Genomic DNA, 21,606 nt, shown 5'->3' on the forward strand with positions numbered 1-21,606 from the left:
AAAGGTATAATGCAGTTTGAGAACAAAATCCGAGAGACTTTAGAACACACATTAACTTAAAATACAAAAAGAAACTTTGTTAGTTGGCAGATTACACCTTGTCAAAGGAGTAGCACTCTGCTTTTTTTTCCCTATAAATTATCGTGATCCTGTTATTTTAATTTGTCTTGAGCTTGCTGTTCTGTATTTGAGTTGAAAAGGAAAATATGTCACTGAAGATGAAATGAAGAAAGACAAAGGCAAGAGCTTTGGCCTCATGTTCTTAACAGGCTCAGCATGTTTTATATTCATAACAAATGCCTTTCAGAAATTATGTCACTGCAATACCCTGCATGACAACACTTAAAATAGTGATAATAAGCATTAGTAGAACTTGGCTGATCACCTTTGGAAATTATACTGTTGATTTTCATAATGATAAATCTAGTGCTTAGTATGAAAATCCTAATTTTTCGTGGATTTGTTTTAAATATTCACTGATTTTCTACTTTGGGGCAACCAGCTTTAATAGTTGCTATGATTTTAAAAATAGTAAGAACTAAAGTAAAAGCAAAACCGGGGATTTGAATTCCTGGGTTAAAATTTTTCTTATAAAATGAATAATAAGGTTAACTTTATAAGGAAATAATTACATTTATTATATTGGATGAACAGGTTGAGAGCATCCTCTAAAACTGAAGAAGATACGAGTTGAACAAATGAAATATCTCATTGGGATGAGACAAAAATAACACTAATGGGTATATTAATTGTTTTCTTTTATAGCAATGATACCGTCATTATTCAGTGATTAAAAAGTTGCTTATGAAATTATATTCTGGTCCTGCAGGGGGGCAAGTATACCTTATTCAACTGTTTACATATAGGTGATTTCTGTTTTTAAATTTTGTGGTATTATATTTATTTATTTATTGGCTAGAGACAGAAATCGAGAGGGAAAGGGGAGATAGAGAAGGGTCAGAGAAAGAGAGACACTTGAAGCCCTGCTTCACCACTTGTGAAGCTTTCCCCCTGCAGGTGGGGACTGGGGGGTTCAAACCTGGGCCCTTGAGGTGCACCTTCACCAAGTGCGCCACTACCCAGCCCCGGCTTATAGGTGATTTCTACATGTGTTTATACAAGTCCCATGGGAAGGACTGGGAGCTTGGGGCTAATGAAAGAATAGAGCACTATGGACTATATGAACGATGCAAACAAACAGCAAACATTGGATGTTTTTTGTTTTCCCAGTATCTTTCACAATGGAAATTCACATAATGCCTTTTTCATTCAGTCTAGAACCTCTAAAAAACATGCCAAAACTTATTTGCAAGTCACAACTGATCTTCCAATAAGTTGAACCACAAGATCACATGCAAGACAACACCTCGGTCCTCCCAGTAGAAATGCCAATAGTTCCTGGAAACATGCTCTGACATCCACTTGACAGAGTGCTAGAAATCCTCTTGCAAAATGCTAAAACAGAAGATATTCTTGCACTCTTCAATTTGAGCAGTTTCGTACAATTTGTGGAGGAAAGCTGGCCAAGTTCGCAAACACACAGAAAAATTAATATAGCAGAAATCACAATATAGTGACTGGTTCCTGCTGCATTTCAGAAAGGAAGTCTTTAACACTTGTCAACCCATATTAAAATAAGTGGGAATCTTTTTTGCAGACTTACAATAATACTCTTGGGATAAAGCTTTAATATTTTTAAAAAGAGAAATAGTTTTGTGATATTTCATGGAACTTATTTAGTCCATGCATGTGATAAATAAATATATAAATATATATATATATATATATTATTAATAGGCTTTATCAATTTTGCCAATGCTTTATCAGTGGACAACATATATGCCAGAAACACAGTGCCCTCTGGTGCACATACAACATAAAATAAACCATTTATATACCACTCTCTGTGTAGGTATAGACACAAAACTAAATACTATTTATACATAAATGTTCAACCAATCACTGGGGATTGTAAATGGCTAATCATGAAAGAACAAACCAACCTGACAACTTTTTGTAAACCATGCTTCATGGCATTGATCAATACAATCTAATCCATTCTGTTAACCACTTGAACATTGCTCTACTGAATAAATTCACTGGGTTTTGGGGGATCAGATAGTCTGACTCAACTTTGTAGAGACTAGATAGAAGGTAGCATTTCTGTTTAAGCTCTAAAAGTTGTATTATATCTGTTATAAGATAAAAAAGAAATGCCATGTCCATTAAAAAAAATTCACTTAGACATTTTGGCTAATGAAAATGAGAAACTCAGCCACATATTTATTGGAGTTTACCTTAAGGTAGTATAACATTCTAGAATTTGGAATAAATGTACATGTGGTCACCGTTATCTAACTTTTTCCAGCAATATATCACATCTCCAAGAAATGCTTTTAAATAACAAGAACACATTACTGTGGAAAGTGCTCAATTATAACCCTCTGATAATAACCCTAACCCATTTGAAACTTTCCCTTAGGGAAAGTTATTTATACACAACCTCCAAGAAGTTTATCTCTACAATTGCTTTCCCTTTGTTTCGTACCTGTATATCTTGTATCTTGTGCTAAATCCCTGCCGGCTTCTGTCCACAAAATCTGTGTATTCTTGTGAACGGTGGAAGGGTCCCTTATCAGAGAGGAGCCAGTCAAAGGGACTTGTGACATGCTGATCCGAAACAGCGGCGACCACTAAAACCCAGCAATGAAGACTCAGGGCTATCCACTCCCATAGAGCCATCAGAGAGAACAATTCAGCACCAGCTCTGCTCCTCCATATCATGCTTCCACTGGCGTCTTAGAGCCTTCATTCTCTTAGCTTTCCCTCAACACCTAGACAAAATATACAGGCAATCGGTTAGCCCCTGCAAGACTTTTCTAGCAAGGATGGTGCTGAGGCAGCAAATCATTTTCAAGCAAATTTTAACCTGGTAGCATTGTTTAAAAATAGATAGGAAAATGTAATAAAAGAACCAAAATGACTTCTTTTATGCTTTGTGCTTCTCTTTTGTCTTTTTTGTATCTTAATACATCCCGAAGTCATAATTTACTTGCTAGTGACAGTGAATCATTAGCCAATGGAAATAAAACCAGAGGGTTCAATGATTAGTTCTCATCTGCTTCAGTGTTTTATAACAATGAGCATGTACAAGTAGACATTTAATGTGGTAAGAATAAAAATAAAGTGCATTGTAAATTTTGAGACGGGCTATATTTTCTTTAATTTTACTCATTTTAAAATGCTTTCTAGTGAATTAAATATAGGTATGAGGGCTTACTGAAAATTCTGGGGTTATTTATTTATTTATTTATTTATTTATAGGCCAGCAATGTTAACTGCTTGAGGTTCGGTGCCTATGTGGTGAATCAGCTGTTCTTGATGGCCATTTCTTCTCTTTCCTTCTTCCCTCCCTTCCCTTCCTTCCTTTCTCCGCTCGCTCCTTTCTTCCTTTCTTGGATAAAGGCAGAGAGGAATTGAGAGGAAAGGAGGAAACAGAGAGGGAGAGAAAAGGAGTCAATGGAAGTACTGCTTCACCACTTGTGAAGCATTCCCTTGCAGGTGAGGATCAGGGGTTTGAACCTAGATCCCTGTGCATAGTAATGTGTGCACTCTACTGGGTACACTACCATCCAGTCCCTGTAATTTTTCAATACATAGTTTCAGCTTTCTATTTCACAAAATGTGCTGTACATGTTCCAAGTTCACCATCCCTCTTCTCAAAGTACACAAAAGTAGAAAGTCTTTCTTAAATTATGTGTAAGATGGCTACCTGAAAACGATAGAATTGTGATTAGTTATTTCTTTCTTCTACTCAGGTTTCTTCATATATTCCCATTTCTGTCCAGAAATAAGCTTCTCTGAGAGGAATGTTTATTTTAATACAAAAGTGTATTAAAATAGATCCAACAGAAAATAATTTGGTGGGGGAGGCTGGGGAGATAGCATAATGCTTATGCAAAAAAAAAGACTTTCATGCCTAAGGAACTAAAGGTCCCAGGTTCAACCCCCTGCACCACCATAACCCAGTAGTGCTCTGGAAAAAAATCAAAAAAAGAAAATAATTTCAGAGATGTCTTAAAAACTATGAGAGAGAGCATAATGGTTAAGATTTTGAAATCTAACACAACTTTTTTTTTTCTCATTAGGGTAAATTTTCTAAGAAGGCTTCAGTAGGACTGAATGTCTCATCATTCGGCTATTGTATATCTCTGTAAGAAGACCTTATATACATCATCATGATTTTCCAGGTTATTTACTCATTTATTATTACCAGGGCTTGCTCAGCCCTGGCTCATAGTGGCACAGCGGCTGGACCTGAGACTTTGGAACCTCTGGCATAAACATTTTTTCCATAATCATTATGCTGTTTTCCCAGCTCTAAAATATTCAGGCATCCACTCTGATTCTTTGAGTAGGTGAGAGACAACCATGGTGCATGAAAGAGTGTTTTGCAGGAGCTAGTGGTAGCGCACATGGTGCAAAACGTAAGGACCCGCGCAAGGATCCTGGTTCAAGCCCCCAGCTCTCTACCTGCAGGGGGTCATTTCACAAGCTGTGAAGCAGGTCTGCAGGTGTCTGTCTTTCTATGTTACCCTCTCCTCTCAATCTTTCTCTGTCTTATCCAAAATAATAATAATAATAATGACCACAGGTGCAGTGGATTTGTAGTGCAGGCACCGAGCCCCAGCAGACACAAAATAAATAAATAAATAAATAAATAAATAAATAAATAAATAAAACATTTTGTAGACTCCTATACTGGAGAGAGAAACTGCCGGTGTATCAACAATTATAGTGGAAACCATTAAACCTCAATAACATGATAAATTAAAAAATGTTTGTTTATAGAAAAAGTCTCAGTCTATTAAAATGTATTAATTACGTTACATAATTTACACACACACAGCATAGTGGGTCATAAAAAATGCTTCTAAATCTGAGTTTTCGAGGTTCTCGGTTCAATCCATACACACCATTGCCACAGTTAGTATAAGATAGAGTTGAGTAGTGCTCAGAAAAGAAAGAGAGAGAGAGAGAGAGAAAGCATTGTGTGTATACATATGCACATATATAACTGTAGCTCTGAAATGTTAAATACAACAGCATATATACACAAGAATAGTGGAAGAGTTTAAAACCATACCATAAACTTAAGATATATATATGTCAGTGGTTGGTATTCTTGCTTCAGCTGAGCACCGCTGAGCTCAGGCTATGCAGGTCAGGCAAGGACCTCTTCCATTAGAGTCCTGTACAGCACCATTATTGTACCTCCTGTTCCTATACCTAATTTTAAGTGCAAAGTTTAAATAGCTTTTCCACATTGCTATTCATTGTTAATAGCTCTACCTGGCTGGGTTACTACCAGAGAAAAAAAACTGTGGTCTGTCTTAAGATGGAAGCGAACTACCAGTATCAACGAAAATATTGCTTCTGTTCTCAGAAACAGAGTCAAGTAAGAAAAGCCCCATATAAGGCTAAACATGTCACCTATTTTAAAAACAAACCTCTAAGGATTAAAGAAACAACATTCTTCAAAAGTTTTCCCTGAGTTTTCTTATTTCATAAATGCTGTCTTCACTAATTCAAATCTCTAAGTTCTAAATTGAAATTCTACTTTCTCCACGTTCCTCATTAATGGTACAGAATGCATCAATTTCCAAGTTGTATGCATTCTTTCTTCAAAGAAATGAAACCTCCTTTTCCACTCCATACTTCCCTCGGCTGATGCATTTCCATTTCCCAACACTGACACTACTGCCGTTATTCTACTTTGCTGTCGTAACTTCATAGTTGGGTTTTCCTAGCACCTGTTTGACTCTCAGCTATGTTTGTTACTATACAAAAGGTTACTAGGGATATCATGCGAAGTCGGTCAATCTGAAGATGTAACTCTTTCATCTGCATTTGTATAGTTGTGCCTTTTGCCCTCTCTGCATAACAAACTTGAAGATACACTGTATCTTCCCTTTCTTAACTTATTGGCACCTCCATGTTTCCTTGTCACACAGTTATCAACCAAAGGTTAGTTATGCTTCAGTCAAAATTTTGTTAAACGAGCTTCCTGACATTCTCCCTCTCTCCCTATCCTCACACTCTGTTCTGTTAGTTTACTTCAGCCACTATTGCTATTTTCTTATTTGACTGACAACTGAATATATTGGGTTATTGGATGTCATGACTCAGTCTTGCATAGGAAAACAAAGACAAACATTTAATGACTTTCTCAACAACCCCAAACTTAGAAAAATTCTTGAAATGAAGCTGCTTGATAAGTACTGGCAATGTGAGTGGATAAGTGACAATAAAGTAAGTATTAAATCAAAGCATAACCAATGTATATGGCTGGTAGGGGTAAGGGAGCTCCTGTGTGGAATGAAAAAGAAATATTCACAGTGAAATCTGCATCCCGCTTGTGCAATAGCTCTGACAGTCCCGAAAAAGTGGAGCACTGAGATAAGGAATTTGGTGTTCAAATAATGAACATAAATGACGGAATCAGGTATCAAAATGAAAGCTTCTGCATATCAAATTCTGTAAGAACACAGATACAAGAGAACCATCATGATAGTTCTAGGGAAAATTACAAGAAATTATTCTGATCACACTTGACTGTAGAAACATCAGCATCTGTTTATTTATGTTCTATTACTCTTAGTCTCTGTAAAAAAATGAAATTGGATGATACAAGTCAAATAAACATTCTCAATAAAGAGAACAATATATGCTACCGCCTACTGTTACTCTTGAAACTAATACAGAAATAACAGTTGAATAGTTAACCATTCCCATTGTAGTAATATATGCTAGGCATAACTTTGAAGAGTCCCTCTAACCCCAGCAGCAAGAAGAGGGAGGGGGAGGAGTATCACCTATTTTCATTACAACAAAATTAACTTTCTGAGTAATTTTGAAATGCTGAGTATTTTTCCAATACTCCTTTACTTCCCCTTTTTATCTCTTTTCATGCAGTGCAACATCATATGCACTTATCCCCATTCACTCGTCTAGAAGACCAAGGTTCAATATGACTAGAATAAGGACATGATTATAGACTGGAAGGTATTTGTTAGAAATTTAGTTATAATTTGATGAATTTGTTTCAAATAACATAAAGCATTTTAGTGGGTAATGTAATACAAGAAACTTAAAATTAAAATCAGAGATTTTTATCTCAGACTACTAGAAGTCATTGTTCTGAATAACTACTATTATGAATTTTCATTGTATAGGTTTTCATTCTATGATTTTCAAAGCATGTCTGCCTCATATAACTTAATGTTTTCAATGGAAGTTATAGTTTAATCATGTAAATGTGATTTAGTTTTATCCTTTAAAAATGCACTAAAGCGGGAGTCGGGCTGTAGCGCAGCGGGTTAAGCGCAGGTGGCGCAAAGCACAAGGACCGGCATAAGGATCCCGGTTCGAACCCCGGCTCCCCACCTGCAGGGGAGTCGCTTCACAGGTGGTGAAGCAGGTCTGCAGGTGTCTGTCTTTCTGTCCCCCTCTCTGTCTTTCCCTCCTCTCTCCATTTCTCTCTGTCCTATCCAACAACAACAACAATAATAACTACAACAATAAAACAACAAGGGCAACAACAGGGAATAAATAAAATAAAATAATAAAATATATTTAAAAAAAAAAATGCACTAAAGCAGGTTTGTGAGAGAGCTCCTTGCACTGTGAGTTGCTTTGTCACGTCCAATGCCCAACCCCTAGCACACTGGAGGGAACTTAGGTGGTGTCTCTCCCTCTCTCTCTCCCTCTCTCTCTCTCTCTCTCTCTCTCTGTGTGTGTGTGTGTGTGCGCGCACGCGTCTCACTCTTCTTTTTGACAGCTCAGATCAGCAAAGTTCTGGGGATGACAAAAAAAATTACTATAAGAAAAAAATTCAGAAAAATCTCTTAAAATTTTACTAGTTTTGGGTGGTGGAGAGAGTTATGCAAAAAGACTTTAGTGCCTGAGGCTCCAAAGTCCTTACACCATAAACCAGAGCTGAACAGTGCTCTGGTCTCTATCTTTCTCACAGTAGCTCTCTTATTAAAAGTGAAAATAATTAAGTAATATTATTAGTGTGATTTGTTGAGTCAAACAGTATAATCACAGTCAGAATGATTTATCGATCTGTTCTTGAAAGAAATTATAAAATTAATCCAATAAGACTAGATTATCCAATCTTACCATAAACTGCTTTATATTTTGTATTAACAAAAGAAATACATAAAACAGAGTTAGTATCACAATGGGAGACAGAAGAAAATGACAGTGAAATTAGATGGGTTTAATATCTTGCTGAAATGCAATCAAAATGTTAATTATGGTCAGTTTTCTTATGTTCTAAAACAGATCAGATGAAAAGGACATGATAATTGTCTTCTAAAAGGTATTGTTTTAAGGGACAAAAGTGTAAAAACTTGGGTAAAGCCATAGGTTATAATAGTATTTGTCAGGAAAGATCCCTGCATGTAAAGGAAAGAATTTTAACAGAAATGCTTTTCTAGAACTGCAACCAAATTTAACTAATAAATCTTATGAATATGTTCAAGTATGTTTGGATTATATAATTTTTCTTCCTGTTAGCACATATATGTGGAATTTTATCTTTAAGTTATTGTGATCTCTATATAATGTACAGTCAAATTAACAAAAGAATGAAAAAACTCAGTTATTCAGCGATTTCTATCATTACGTTAGTAAAAGCTTATGGCTTGGTTAAATACTGATTGTGATAAATAATTTTATATTTCAGATGACCTAAAATTGTTCTTCCTTAACCAAAAAATTCTTTATTTAAAAGTAATGACTACTGAGTCGGGCGGTAGCGCAGCGGGTTAAGCGCAGGTAGCATGAAGCGCAAGGACCAGCATAAGGATCCTGGTTCGAGTCCCCGGCTCCCCACTTGCAGGGGAGTCGCTTCACAGGCGGTGAAGCAGGTCTGCAGGTGTCTATCTTTCTCTCTCCCTCTCTGTCTTCTCCTTCTCTCTCCATTTTTCTCTGTCCTACCCAACTACAATGGCAGCTATAACAACAATAATAATAACAACAACAACAAAGACGATACACAAGGGCAACAAAAAAGGGAAAAAAAACAAAATCAAATAAAATAATTAATGACTTTTTAAATAGCTTAATGGAGTAGAATTTGGCATCTTATTATAGAAGGATGTCAAGCCATTCATCAAGATATGACATATTCCATGCTCTATAATATATGTCATATTCATTTTAGTTTGTTAAGATGTATTCATTTATTGAGAGAGTAAGTGAGTCAGTGAGTGAGTGAGTGATCACCACTCTAACATATGTAAAGCCAGGGAAGAAACTGAGGGCTTCATGCAGGCAAATCTTGTGCTGGACTTCTGAGGTTCCTCCATCCTAGGATGCAACACTTTTAATTTAAAGAGGTAAGGCTTTGCCACTCTTTCCTACTCTGTTAGGAGTATAAGAAAAATTACTTCATCTTACACTCTCCATTCAAATAAACAATAAACGGTAATGTACAGAAAAGGCAAGATGTTTATTCCAGCATTTAGTTACACAATTCATTACTTAACATTGTAGGACATTTACTAAAACTAAGCTTTTAAAAAGAAACCTTTAACTGGATACGACGGAGGGAAATTGGGGGTGGGTGGGGAGACAGACACCTGCAGTACTTTTTCACTGCTCATGAAGCTTCCTCCCTGCAGCTGAGAAGTGGGGGCTCAAACCTAGGTTCTTGTACGTGGTAGTATGTGCGTTTAACCAGATGCAGCAAAGCCTAGTTCCCCAAAATAAAACAAATTTTTTAAATTTTTTTATGCAGGGTCAATTATTTCAATAAATATCAAAAGTAAATTTGTAAAAAAAAAAAAAATAGACTGATAATCCCTAATGCAAAAAACTATTATTCAATTTAGGCTTCACTGAAACCTAAAGTTATTGAAAATTCAGACTGCAAAAAAATAAATAAATAAAGCAGCATATCCTCCTGTTGGGGGTAGAGATTTTACTTGATTTTTAAAGACAAATGACCAGTGAGTTAATAACTATTTTAAATCTTTTTAAGGGAGATACCTTCATGGTTATGCAAAAGAACTCTCATGTCTGCAACTAATTCAATCCCTAGCACTAGCATAAGCCAGAGCTGAGCAGTACTTGGCTCTCTCCCACCCCACCTCTCTCTCTACATATGCATATATGTGTGCATATACATATTTTTAATCTTTCTGAATGTAGTGTGTTGAAAATTATCAAGAATATGTGTAAGCCCAGTGTTCATTCTTAAATCAAGATATATAGTCTTGAATACAAAATTTAGAATGATATTATGATTATTTTTATACCTATGTTAATATGACGATTTCTTTTTTAAATGTTTTATTAGTGATTTAATAATGATTGACAAGATTGTAGGATAAGAGGGATACAACTCCACACAATTCCCACCACCAGAGTTTCACATCCTCTCCCTCCATCGGAAGCTTTCTTATTCTTTATCCCTCTGGGAGCATGGACCAAAGATCTTCATGGGGTGCAGAAGGTGGAAGGTCTGACTTCTATAATTGCTTCTTCGCTGAGCATAGATGAGTATGACTCAATTTCTGAGGGACTAGCTGACAAGGACTATGCTTCAGTAATCTTGTGACTCCACGAATATTTAATATACTATAATGCACAGACTAAGTTTAGAGACTGTGCACTGATTTAAATATCTTTTTTTCAACTTCATATGACTACCTTATAAGAGTGTATCATTATACTAGTCTGCTAATATGCAGATTCATATCTGTACCTTTTTATTTTTAAAGAAACAGAGCTTCCTTGGTATAAATCACGTTGTGTAGGCAGAGACTTAAGTGAATCTTTCTAGTCATTTAACTCTCTTAAACTTGTATTCCAGAGGGTTCTTTTGTTATTTATTTCGGCTGACTAGGCAATACAGCACCTCTGAATTACAGCTTTAAGTGTTTTCCATCTTAATGAGGGTTAGTATTCCTCTGAGGAGCATATACAGGAGAGGGAACTAATCTCCTGCTTGATCCTGTCAATACAATCTTGTCCTACCAATAAAGGAAAAGTTAAATGCTACTACCTAATGGTGGAACTGATTTTAAAAAAAATGAAGAGAATGTGAATTCCAGTTCCTCATTCTGTCCAGTGCATCAGGGAAATTATTCTAAAAAGTCATAGTTCACAAGTTATCTGAGTTGTCGTATTTTTGTATATGTTGGCGTTTCACATTGGCGATCATTAAATATCGTGGTGAGAATCAGACTGTATTTAATTTGAATTCATCTAGATGGTGGTCAGAGAATCAATTTTAAATGGAGTATATTTAGTGCTGTATATTTAGATAGGGTGATTGCTTCACAAACCTGAGGCCCTGGGTTCTGTCCCCAGCAACACATATAGCCAGAATGGTATTCTCTTTCTAAATGTATAAATAAATAAATAAATAAATACTTATAATATTTTAAAACATTTAAAATGAATGAGTGGTTTCACAAATATGTGGAATACAGGCAACTGAAACAAATGAACTTTCAAAATAAGGGTAGCCAAATTGTTGAACTTTGTGAGAACTATGCTATCAGAGGCGAGGGGTAGAAACAAGCCTTTGGTGATGGTGTGATGAGTGGTGATGTGCGGAGGTGAAAATATACCTTTAAGATATTGTAGCTTTGTAAATCACTGCTAAAATTACTAATGACAAAATTGTTTTTAAAATGAATAGATTAAAAATAATGACTATGAAGAGCTGGGCTCCATGAGATTTACAATAACCAATCATATAATATGATTGTTCTTACACATTCTGACAATGAAGTTTCTTTTGATTCTTGAGAAAAATGCCTTTCCTATCAGCAAAAGAATGTTGTCACTTAATGTAAATTTAAAGGGTATCTGATATAACAGCTAATTTTTTAAAAAATAATTTGAGGTATTTATCTAACAGGACAGAGAATTTGAGAGGGAAGGAGAATAGAGAGACAGATAGACGGAGAAACACCTACAGCCCTACTTCACAACTTCATGAAGCTTTCCACCTGCAGCTGGGAACCAGAGGTTTGAACCTGAGTCCTTGCACATTGTAATGTGTGCATTGAACCAGTTGTACCACCACCCAGCCCAACAACAGTTAATTTTAGAAGCATACTGGTTATAGATGTATATAAGTAAGACAAAAATAAAAAATTCGCCCACTCTCTATGGACAATATCCTTCGTTTCAGTTCTAAATGATTTAGCAATGTTATTTTTCCTTGAGAAATAAAAGAATCTTTATTGTTTCAGAAGCAATATGTCGAGCAGACTTATAGGCAAGTAGCTAAAAAGCTACATCATCCAGTGGTTTAAACATTTGAGGGGAAAAACAAAAAACAAAACATGAAAACATCTACATGGACCAGTTTCCTGATACACATGTGAAAACATCCAGAATCAAGTGGTATGTCAGATCATCAAGGTGTAAACCCAGTAAAACAAAACTACAAAAGTTACAGAGAAGGGGTTGGGTTGTCACGCACCTGGTTGAGCGCACACAATACAGTGTACAAGGACCCAGGTGTGAACCCACGGTCCCCACCTGCAGGGGGAACGCTTTGCCAGTGGTCAAGCAGTGTTGCCAGTATCTCTCTGTCTTTCTCCTTCTCTATCATCCCCTTACCTTTCAATTTCTAGCTGTCTCTATCCAATAAGTAAATAAAAATAAAACATTTTTATTGTATATATTTACTTATTTTCCCTATTGTTACCCTTGTTTTTTATTGTTGTTGTAGTTATTGTTGTTGTTATTGATGTCATCATTGTTAAGACAGAGAGAAATGGAGAGACGAGGAGAAGACAGAGAGGGGGAGAGAAAGAAAGACAGACCTGCTTCATTGCTTGTGACGCGACTCCCCTGCAGGTGGGGAGCCGGGGTTCCTAACCCAGGTTGTTGAGCTCTGGGCCACATGAGCTACCAACTGACTCCTCCCACCCACCCACCCCCCAAAAAATTAAAGGTACAAAGAACATGTGGATCTAGGAAAGAAGCATGTAAATAACAGTATATAAACTGGCCCCTGTAAACTACAAAAAGATCCAGTAAAGTCAGATTTTTCTGTAAGACTGTGCTTTTAGACGTATTTTTAATATAAATAAGGTATATAATCTAAATATAAAGACTTTCAGAAACATTAACAGCGTTAAGCCTTTTTTTTCAAAAGCTGCTTTCCTTTGACTCATGAGAAATAGCTATACTCCATGTTTTTCTATAAGCATTATTATAAGGTTTAAAAATGCACACTTGAAATAAAAATAATTTGTAGAAATCAGAGTGTCATCTAGTCTTTTAAAGGAGAGTTTAAGCTGGCAGTGTTGCTGCCTATCTTTTATAAGGGAGTCAGAAGTAATTGTGTTCACAAAGATTTCTAGACTAACTAAACAGAGAATGCATTGAAGTAGGAGAAACTATCATTCCAACAGAACTTGATAGTTACAGATATCTGTATATGACATACAGCTGTCTCTGTTAAGTGGCTCTATGTGTGGCACAGACTACCACATTGTTAGAAGAGATTAAAGTATGAAATGCTGAAAGAAGAGGAAAGTAAATCTATATGAAATTTGTTTATTCATGAAAAGTGTTTTTATATAGAAATATATTTTAAGAAGTGCTTTTTTACATTTATTTATTTATTCCCTATTGTTGCCCTTGTTTTTATTTTTATTGCTGTAGTTACTGTTGTCATCTTTGTTTGGTAGGACAGATAGAAATGGAGAGAGATGGGGAAGACAGAGAGGGGGAGAGAAAGATAGACAGACCTGTAGATACCTGCAGACCTGCTTCACTGCTTGTGAAGCGACTCCCCTACAGGTGGGGGGCCGGGGGTTTGAACCGGGATCCTCACACCGGTCCTTTACACCATATGCATGTGCTTAACTTGCTGTGCTACTGCCCAACTCCCTAAAAAAGTGTTTTTATATAAAACTATCCAGCCAAATCTCAATGGACTATAAGAAAGGATCAGCAGAATATGAACTTGTTGGGCATCTAAAGTCTACTGAATATTATTTATACACATGGTATCATGTATACACTGTTGATAAGTAAAATAATTTTGTCTTAGTTGTCAGGGATTACCTTCTAAATAATAATTACAGGAACCAATTATCACTGAAATTATCGCAGGCCAAATTCGATAATAAATTTTTAAGGAACAGTTAGTAATTGTCTGGTTTCACATTCTGAGCAAACAGCATGTCCTCTTCATCTTAGACCATCTTCATCTTAGACCTCTTCTTTGCTGTAACTAGAACAGCAAACCTGTCAAATTTTTAATCACATTTGTGAAGAGTCATATGAAGCTGGATAAACTTTTGTTTGCCTTTCTAACTCCATATAATTGATAAGAAAAAAAATTTTTTTTAGTTATCCATCACATTTTATATTGTAGACACTGATGCTTACTGCAAATCAGAAATTTCATCAAGAACAGTGGGAACACATGAGTTTAAAAAGCAGTAATGAGTAGTGTTCCATATTCACTCCAGTATGTCTTCCTATCAGTGTCATTTATTTGCCTTTGAGCTGTGGGTAAAGCACTAGAATGTCTGCATTTCATGGCTGGATCAAAGATACTAATGAGAGCTTGTGAAGAGTTAGTGTTGAGGAAATACGGATGCTCAAACTGACATTGTCATTGTGCAAATATAGCTGGTATCCCATTATTATTCAAAGTAGAAAAATATGTACATGCTGAAATTATCGACAATCAGGAGCTCTAGAGTTTGCTCACTATGTAGGATGTTGCCCCTGTCTAGGCTCGGTACCAAATGAGAAGTGTTATGGGAGTGGAGGATGCTCCAGTGCTGTGGTGTCTCTTGTCTCTGTTTCATTCCCTCATAAAATCTGCCTGCATTTAAACTAAGAGAGGGGGCTGGGTGGTGGTGCACCTGGTGGAGTGCATATGTTACAATGCTCAAGGACCCAGGTTCAAGCTCCTGGTCCCCACCTGCAGGGGGGAAGCTTCAAAAATGGTGAAGCATGGCTGCAGGCATCTCTCTGTCTCTTTCCTTCTCTATCTCCTCCTTATTCTCAATTTCTGGCTGTCTCTATCCAATAAATAAATAAAGATTTAAAAAAATAAATAAAAACTAAGATGCTTAAAACAAGTAAATTTTAGTTAAAAAAAAAAAAAAAGACATAAGATGCATTTTGAAACTGGGGCAGCTTGGAACCTTCCTACTCGTGACCACAGAATGTGAGCTCAGACCTACAGGGATGCAGAGGTTACAGAGGCTCCTAAGCTGAATATGGGCTCCAGATCAGATAGATGGGGTTTACAGTCAACAATATTTATAAAACTTTTCCCACATTTGGGAGCTACTCTCCCCTGATCCAGCCCTCTAGCCCTTTCTCCAGACATGACATCATCTCCCCAGACAATAACTTAGGTCCACCTGCATTATCAGATGTCAGACTTAGGAAAAAAACTAGTAAAATCATGGGCCCTTTGGAATATAACTGAAGTAGACCTACTAGCTGTTTCTAAAACGGTGACCCCGCCCCCGTAAATCTTCATCTGCAATATTCTAGCCTTTAGGTTCACGATTAGTCAACAATTGTATGACTTTATATGTTAACTCTTTTTTCAGCCACCAGGTTCCAAATGCTAACATGATGCCAACCGGACTTCCTTGGGCAGATGACCCCACCAATGTGTCCTGGAGCCCCACTTCCCCAGAGTTCTGCCCCAATAGTGAAAGAGAGAGACAGGCTGGGAGTATGGATCCACCTGCCAATGCCCATCTTCAGCAGGGAAGCAATTACAGAAGCCCAACCTTCCACCTTCTGCACCCCATAATGACCGTGGGTCCATACTCCTAGAGGGTTAAAGAATAGGAAAGCTGGGAGTCAGGCGGTAGCGCAGCGGGTTAAGTGCATGTGGCGCAAAGTGCAAGGACTGGAGGAAGGATCCTGGTTTGAGCCCCCGGCTCCCCACCTGCAGGGGAGTCACTTCACAGGCGGTGAAGCAGGTCTGCAGGTGTCTATCTTTCTCTCCCCTTCTCTGTCTTCCCCTCCTCTCTCCATTTCTCTCTGTCCTGTCCAACAACAACAGCATCAGTAAAAACAACAATAATAACTACAACAATAAAACAACAAGGACAACAAAAAGGGAATAAATAAATAAATAAATACATTTTTTAAAAAAATTTTTAAAGAGACTAGGAAAGCTATCAGGGGAGGGGATGGGATACGGAGTCCTGGTGGTGGGAACTGTGTGCAGTTGTACCTCTCTTATCCTATGGCTTTTGTCAGTGTTTCCATTTTATAAATAGAAGTTTTAAAAGAAAGGTAAATTGTTTAGAATGCCCCTTAAAAACTTAATTCCTCCGTGGGCTAAGTGGTGACACACACAGTTGAGTGCAACTTACTATTTGTGAGGCCCTATGTTCAAGTACCAGTCCCCACCTGTAGTAGAAAGCTTCACAGGTGGTGAAGTAGTGCTGCAGGTGTCTCTCTTTTTCTTTACCTAGTTCTCCTTTCCACCTCAAATTGTCTCTACCCAATAAATGAATTAGTAAATAAAAATAATTTTAAAAAGAAATTTCTCAAGATTCCCCTTTTCATAGTATTAATTAATTTATTTTTATTGCCACCAGGGTTAATTGCTAGAGCTCAGTGCCAGAACTATAAAAGCACTGCTCCCTGAGACCACTTTTTCCTTAATAGGACAGAGGAAAATTGAGAGAGGAAGGGGAGATAGAAAGGGAGAGAGAAAGATAGACATCTGGGAGTCAGGCGGTAGCACAGAGAGTTAAGTGCAAGAACCGCCTTGAGGATCAAGGTTTGAGCCTCTGGCTCCCCACCTACAGGGGAGTTGCTTCACAAGCGGTGAAGCAGATCTGCAGGTGTCTATCTTTCTCCCCCCACCACTCCCCCCGTCTTCCCCTCCTCTCTCCATTTCTCTCTGTCCTATCCAACAGCGATGACAACAATAATAGCTACAACAATAAAACAACTAGGGCAACAAAAGGGAATAAATAAATAAAAGCTTTTAAAAATTATAGATAGACATCTGCAGTCCTTCTTCACAGTTTATGAATCTTCCCCCCTGTAGGTGGGGAGAGGGAGCTTGAACCTGGGTCCTTGCTGTTGGTGGTGTGTATGCTCAAGTGGGTGTGCATGGTTTAGCCCCTAGTCATAAATTTTAAGTTTTGATTCATTGAGAAGATGAGATTCACTTTTCTTAATATTTTTAAAGTTGTTTGTAGTGGTTGTCAATGACATGATCAAAATGTTCATTAAATCAAAGATAATTTTATAAATCCAAAAACATAAACTGTGTAAGTGCGTATTCAACAAAATGTAAAATTAAAATTAATGTTTTCTAAAACTTCATTTGTACCAAAATTAATAGTGCAGAACAAATATATACCTTCAAACTGCTGGAAATCAGGGATTATTTCTATTCTGTCTTGAAAATTTTAGTCTTCTCTCATAGAATTCCTCAGTCTTTGAAAAATATTACCATTTTTATTATATGTTGAAATCTCTGTACATTGGTGAAACATGAATGAATAATAAATTCTACTTCAAACATAAACTCAGATTGAGCTATTCAATTGAAATGACCAGAAACTCAGGCCTGGTATTGTACAAAGGACTTGTATGCAAAGGGTCCGAGGTTCAATCCCTGGTTTCACCAACAGCCAGAGCTAAGAAATGAGCTGCTCCAAAGGAAAATAATGGAATTAATAACCAAACATAGTCTGTAGGTTTGGAGTTATGAAGGTCAATGAGAGAAAAGCATAGATTAATTATCTAAAAGGACTAGTTCTTAAAACTTTATACAAAATGTATTCAATCTTTAATGATTTAATCACATTCATAATTTATTCAAGCCTTAATTATCTTCCTCCAAATGTAAAACTTGTTATCATTTAAGAAATGTCCACTTCTGACTTGATTTGGGGGGGGGGGGCTAAATGCATGAGGACTGAGGTTCAAGCTCCTGGTCTCCTCCTAGGGGGAAGCTTCATGACAGATAGAGGGGTGTTGCAGCTGTCTCTCCTTCTAATTCTCTCTCACACTCTCTCTCTGTCTCTCTTTGCCTCTTAAAAAAAAAAGTCAGCAACAATGGTGGAGTCATAGTGCAATCATTAAGTCCCAGTGACAACCCTGATGGCAAAAAAACTGAAAATAAAGTTATAACAAATTTACAATAGACATGCTCACTTCTGATAAAGTGTGTGTGTGTGTGTGTGTGTGTGTGTGTGTGTGTGTGTGTGTGTGTGTGTGTGGCTGGTGGGTTCAAACCACCAAAATGTTATCATACTGAAGAGAGTCACTTAAAAATGTTCTGATTGAATTAGCTTTTGTTTATATTTACTTTAAGGCAACTACAAACTTGTATATATAAAGTACATATATATTAAAGCTACCGCAATTCACAAATGACGTATTTTATGCAATCTGAATTCCTTATGTGCTTTTATAATCAGACACTTGATAGAAGATATCCTTCAATTTTAAAATGGGTTCCTTAACTCAATCACTGTTTTTCTAAAATGCCTTTCTTTGTAGACATGATCTGAAATATTTTAAATTATTATTTTTTTTGCTTATAAGAACTAATACGTAGTAAATCTATGAAGCAACTGTCTACATTGTGCTCACCATTTGACCATGAGAATCTAAATGTGTGATTACTCAATTCTGGTATTCTCAAGGCTAGATTGTTTTTTAATAGAGCAATAGTCTAAAGCTAACTTTTAAAATTAACAAAATGCAAGACTTCTGAAAAGTTAATAAAAAGCAGTTCAATCCTGAAGAGTTTGGCTGATATTCACAGAAATAAGGAAGAATAAGTCTATCTATAAGTATTCCTTCTCAATAAATCTATAATGGAATTTAAATGAAACACACCATTAGGAGATAATAATTCTTATGGAGCTGAGAACTACAGTATATTTGAATGCAACATTAACATATTTATTAATTTAATCAATAAATATATATTTTATAGGTTTAATTTGCTGGAAATGTAACATGGTAGCTTCTTTATTAGCTATTAGAGGTGATTTGTTATGCTTTGGGTGCTGAGAAAAGGCAACCACTGCTAAGTGAATTAGAGTTTAGGCATTAAAATAAATACTCTCAAAATTACCATAAGTAAAAAAAGATGGCACTAAGATAAGTCCCAGTTTATATCTAAATGCAATAGAAATAGAAATTATAAATTGTATTTTAGAAATACTGACTACAGAAAAATAAATTTGAAATCAATGATTATATTTGCATGTTATTTTTACACCTGAATTTATTCCTTCTTGTCTAAAGATAAATATTGTTAAGATAAATATAACCATCTATTTCATGAAGAAAAATGTTTTTTCTATTGGTCCAATCAACTCATTAGTATGCATTAGTTAAATCCTTCAATATCATAGGTGGGAGTTACTTAGATGATCATAATTGGGTTTACTTCAGTCATTAAGAGCACCAGCCAGTTATTCATGACTTATTACTCTGAATATGAAACTGAGAAATATCCCAGACCTGTTTCATGAATACTGTATTTGAAACCTTAAGTGTAGAATATTGGGTCCATAGCTTATATAGTAATTATCCATGGGGACTTTGTAACTGGATAAGCTGAAAATGAATAATTGGATATAAATATTCTTATAGCTTATCAAATATGCCAGGAAATGATAGTGATAAAAGCCCTAAAATGTTATTGATGAGAATATTTGATGACCAGTATAAAAGGATAAAGTGGCTATTTGATATCACTAAAAAAAGAAAAAGGTCTAGACCAGAATTTCCAGGTATACCTTCAATAAAAAGACCATTAGTACTATGATTAAATTTCATCTTCAGAAACTCTCTTTTCTAGAACAGAATAATTAGATTTATTCCATCTTTTTAAATTCAAGATTATTATTAGAAATCAATACTAGAAAATGAAAAAAAATTTCTCTTTTGCTATCCCTCAGAACTTATGAATTATAAATATTAAAATCATATAGGAATGTAGGTAAAAACTGCTCAAAGTTAAGATTCATAATGTCTCAATGAAGTTACCTAAGTAGCTGCTAAATTAAATTTCCAACAGTGCCAATGTTACCTAAACAATTCTGGTTAGTGCATATAGGTTTATAAAAGATGTGAGAAATAAAAACCTAGCTGTTTTCATGCTTCCTTTTGAAAGCTGATATATGAAGATATTTTGATTTTGTTTTCAGTTAACATATTCAGGTTGATAACATAATCTACTAGGAATTTAAACTTCATTTCATGAGATGACAGTGAGAAATCAATCAAGAACCACTACTTTTATTAGTGACTATTTTGCCAGAATTGCATTGAAGCCAAGATAAATGTACTACAAATAGGAATGGGTAAATTTTAAATAATGTATTACTTAAGTTTGGTTAGATTACACTGGCAAACAAAAAAATAGTATTTAAAATCAGCATGGCATCAAGAATATAGGCCAATTCAAGAAAAATTGAATAATAAAATTTAAAAAATAAAAAGTTGAGTCAAGATTACTTATTACTTTTTGTACAAGGAGAATTTATCCAAAAGAGAAAAAAAAAGAGATACATAAATGGAATATTTTTCAAAATGTATATTGATTTGTAGTATGTTTGCACTAGTAGACAGAAATCCACAAAAATAAAAATATTATTTTAAGAATTGAAGAAAATTTAAATATACAAGTATGCATACAACCCCCCCCACACATACCTTCTCTTTTAAAACCCCAGTGGCTTCTTCATCCTAAATTTAATTGACGTAATTATATATAACAATTACTTTGCATGTAGAAAATCAACATGTATGGAATTTTTAAAAAAGAATGAATTGTTCCAATAGAATGTTGAGTTTATTAAAAGAAAACTTTTCAAAAGAGATAAGACTCACATTATGTCTGCTTCAGTGATTAAGGAAATCAGACATATATGTTATCATGTCTACACTGGAGAACATTAAGTCAATGTAGGTTGAAAATAAGCACCTCCTCCATCATCTCCAAATCCTTTACATGTGTGCATATATGCACATGTATGTACACATATAGGAGTATACAGAAACACTAACATGTGTACACAGAATCACACACCCCAAAATTGAGCATTTTTTTACTACAATAAAATTTCAAAAAGTAATATCCAGAAGGATTGGGTAAATTAAAATTGATTGACAAATTACTTTTTCCAGTGGAGTTAAAAACTACCTTTCTCACTGAGCTAAGAAGTGCACTGTAACTTTGTATTCTTATGAGCAAAAGTTATAATTATCTCTCTTATTTTTCAAGATGTTATCAGTGAGCTTTACAAGTGGAAAAAAAAGTATTGATCAGGGATCCACCTCAATAAATATAAGTGCTAAAATATTTCATGAGGAATTCCTAAAAATACAATTTCTTAGAGAAGAGAAAGTGTTATAGATAGATTGGATAGTTTTAGAGCTGTACCTTATTAACACTGTTTTTTGCTTCACTAAGGGGAAGCCAGATTCCTGCAGCATGTACACAAACATAATACAACAGTAGTAATAATTACAGCAAATTATTCTGACATTTCAAAATTTGTCAGTGAAGGTTTTTGTTGTTGAATGTGATAG

General features: G+C 35.6%; 1 protein-coding gene across 3 annotated transcripts in view; it reads right to left on the minus strand.

Annotated features, from left to right (window-relative positions):
- BRINP3 (BMP/retinoic acid inducible neural specific 3) overlaps positions 1-21,606 on the minus strand; it is a 415,839-nt gene that overhangs the window by 389,898 nt on the left and 4,335 nt on the right. For 2 of the 3 annotated variants that reach the window (XM_007528705.2, XM_016190641.2), the window contains exon 2: positions 2,549-2,834. In XM_007528705.2, coding sequence (XP_007528767.1) covers positions 2,549-2,784 — 236 coding nt within the window. In that variant the 5' untranslated portion in view covers positions 2,785-2,834. Of the gene's footprint in view, positions 1-2,548; positions 2,838-21,606 lie in introns of those variants that run through there. The other variant, XM_060178474.1, reaches the window with a different exon arrangement.

The sequence above is a fragment of the Erinaceus europaeus genome, chromosome 19, assembly GCF_950295315.1.
Source record: "Erinaceus europaeus chromosome 19, mEriEur2.1, whole genome shotgun sequence".
In the NCBI taxonomy this organism is placed as follows: Eukaryota; Metazoa; Chordata; class Mammalia; order Eulipotyphla; family Erinaceidae; genus Erinaceus; species Erinaceus europaeus.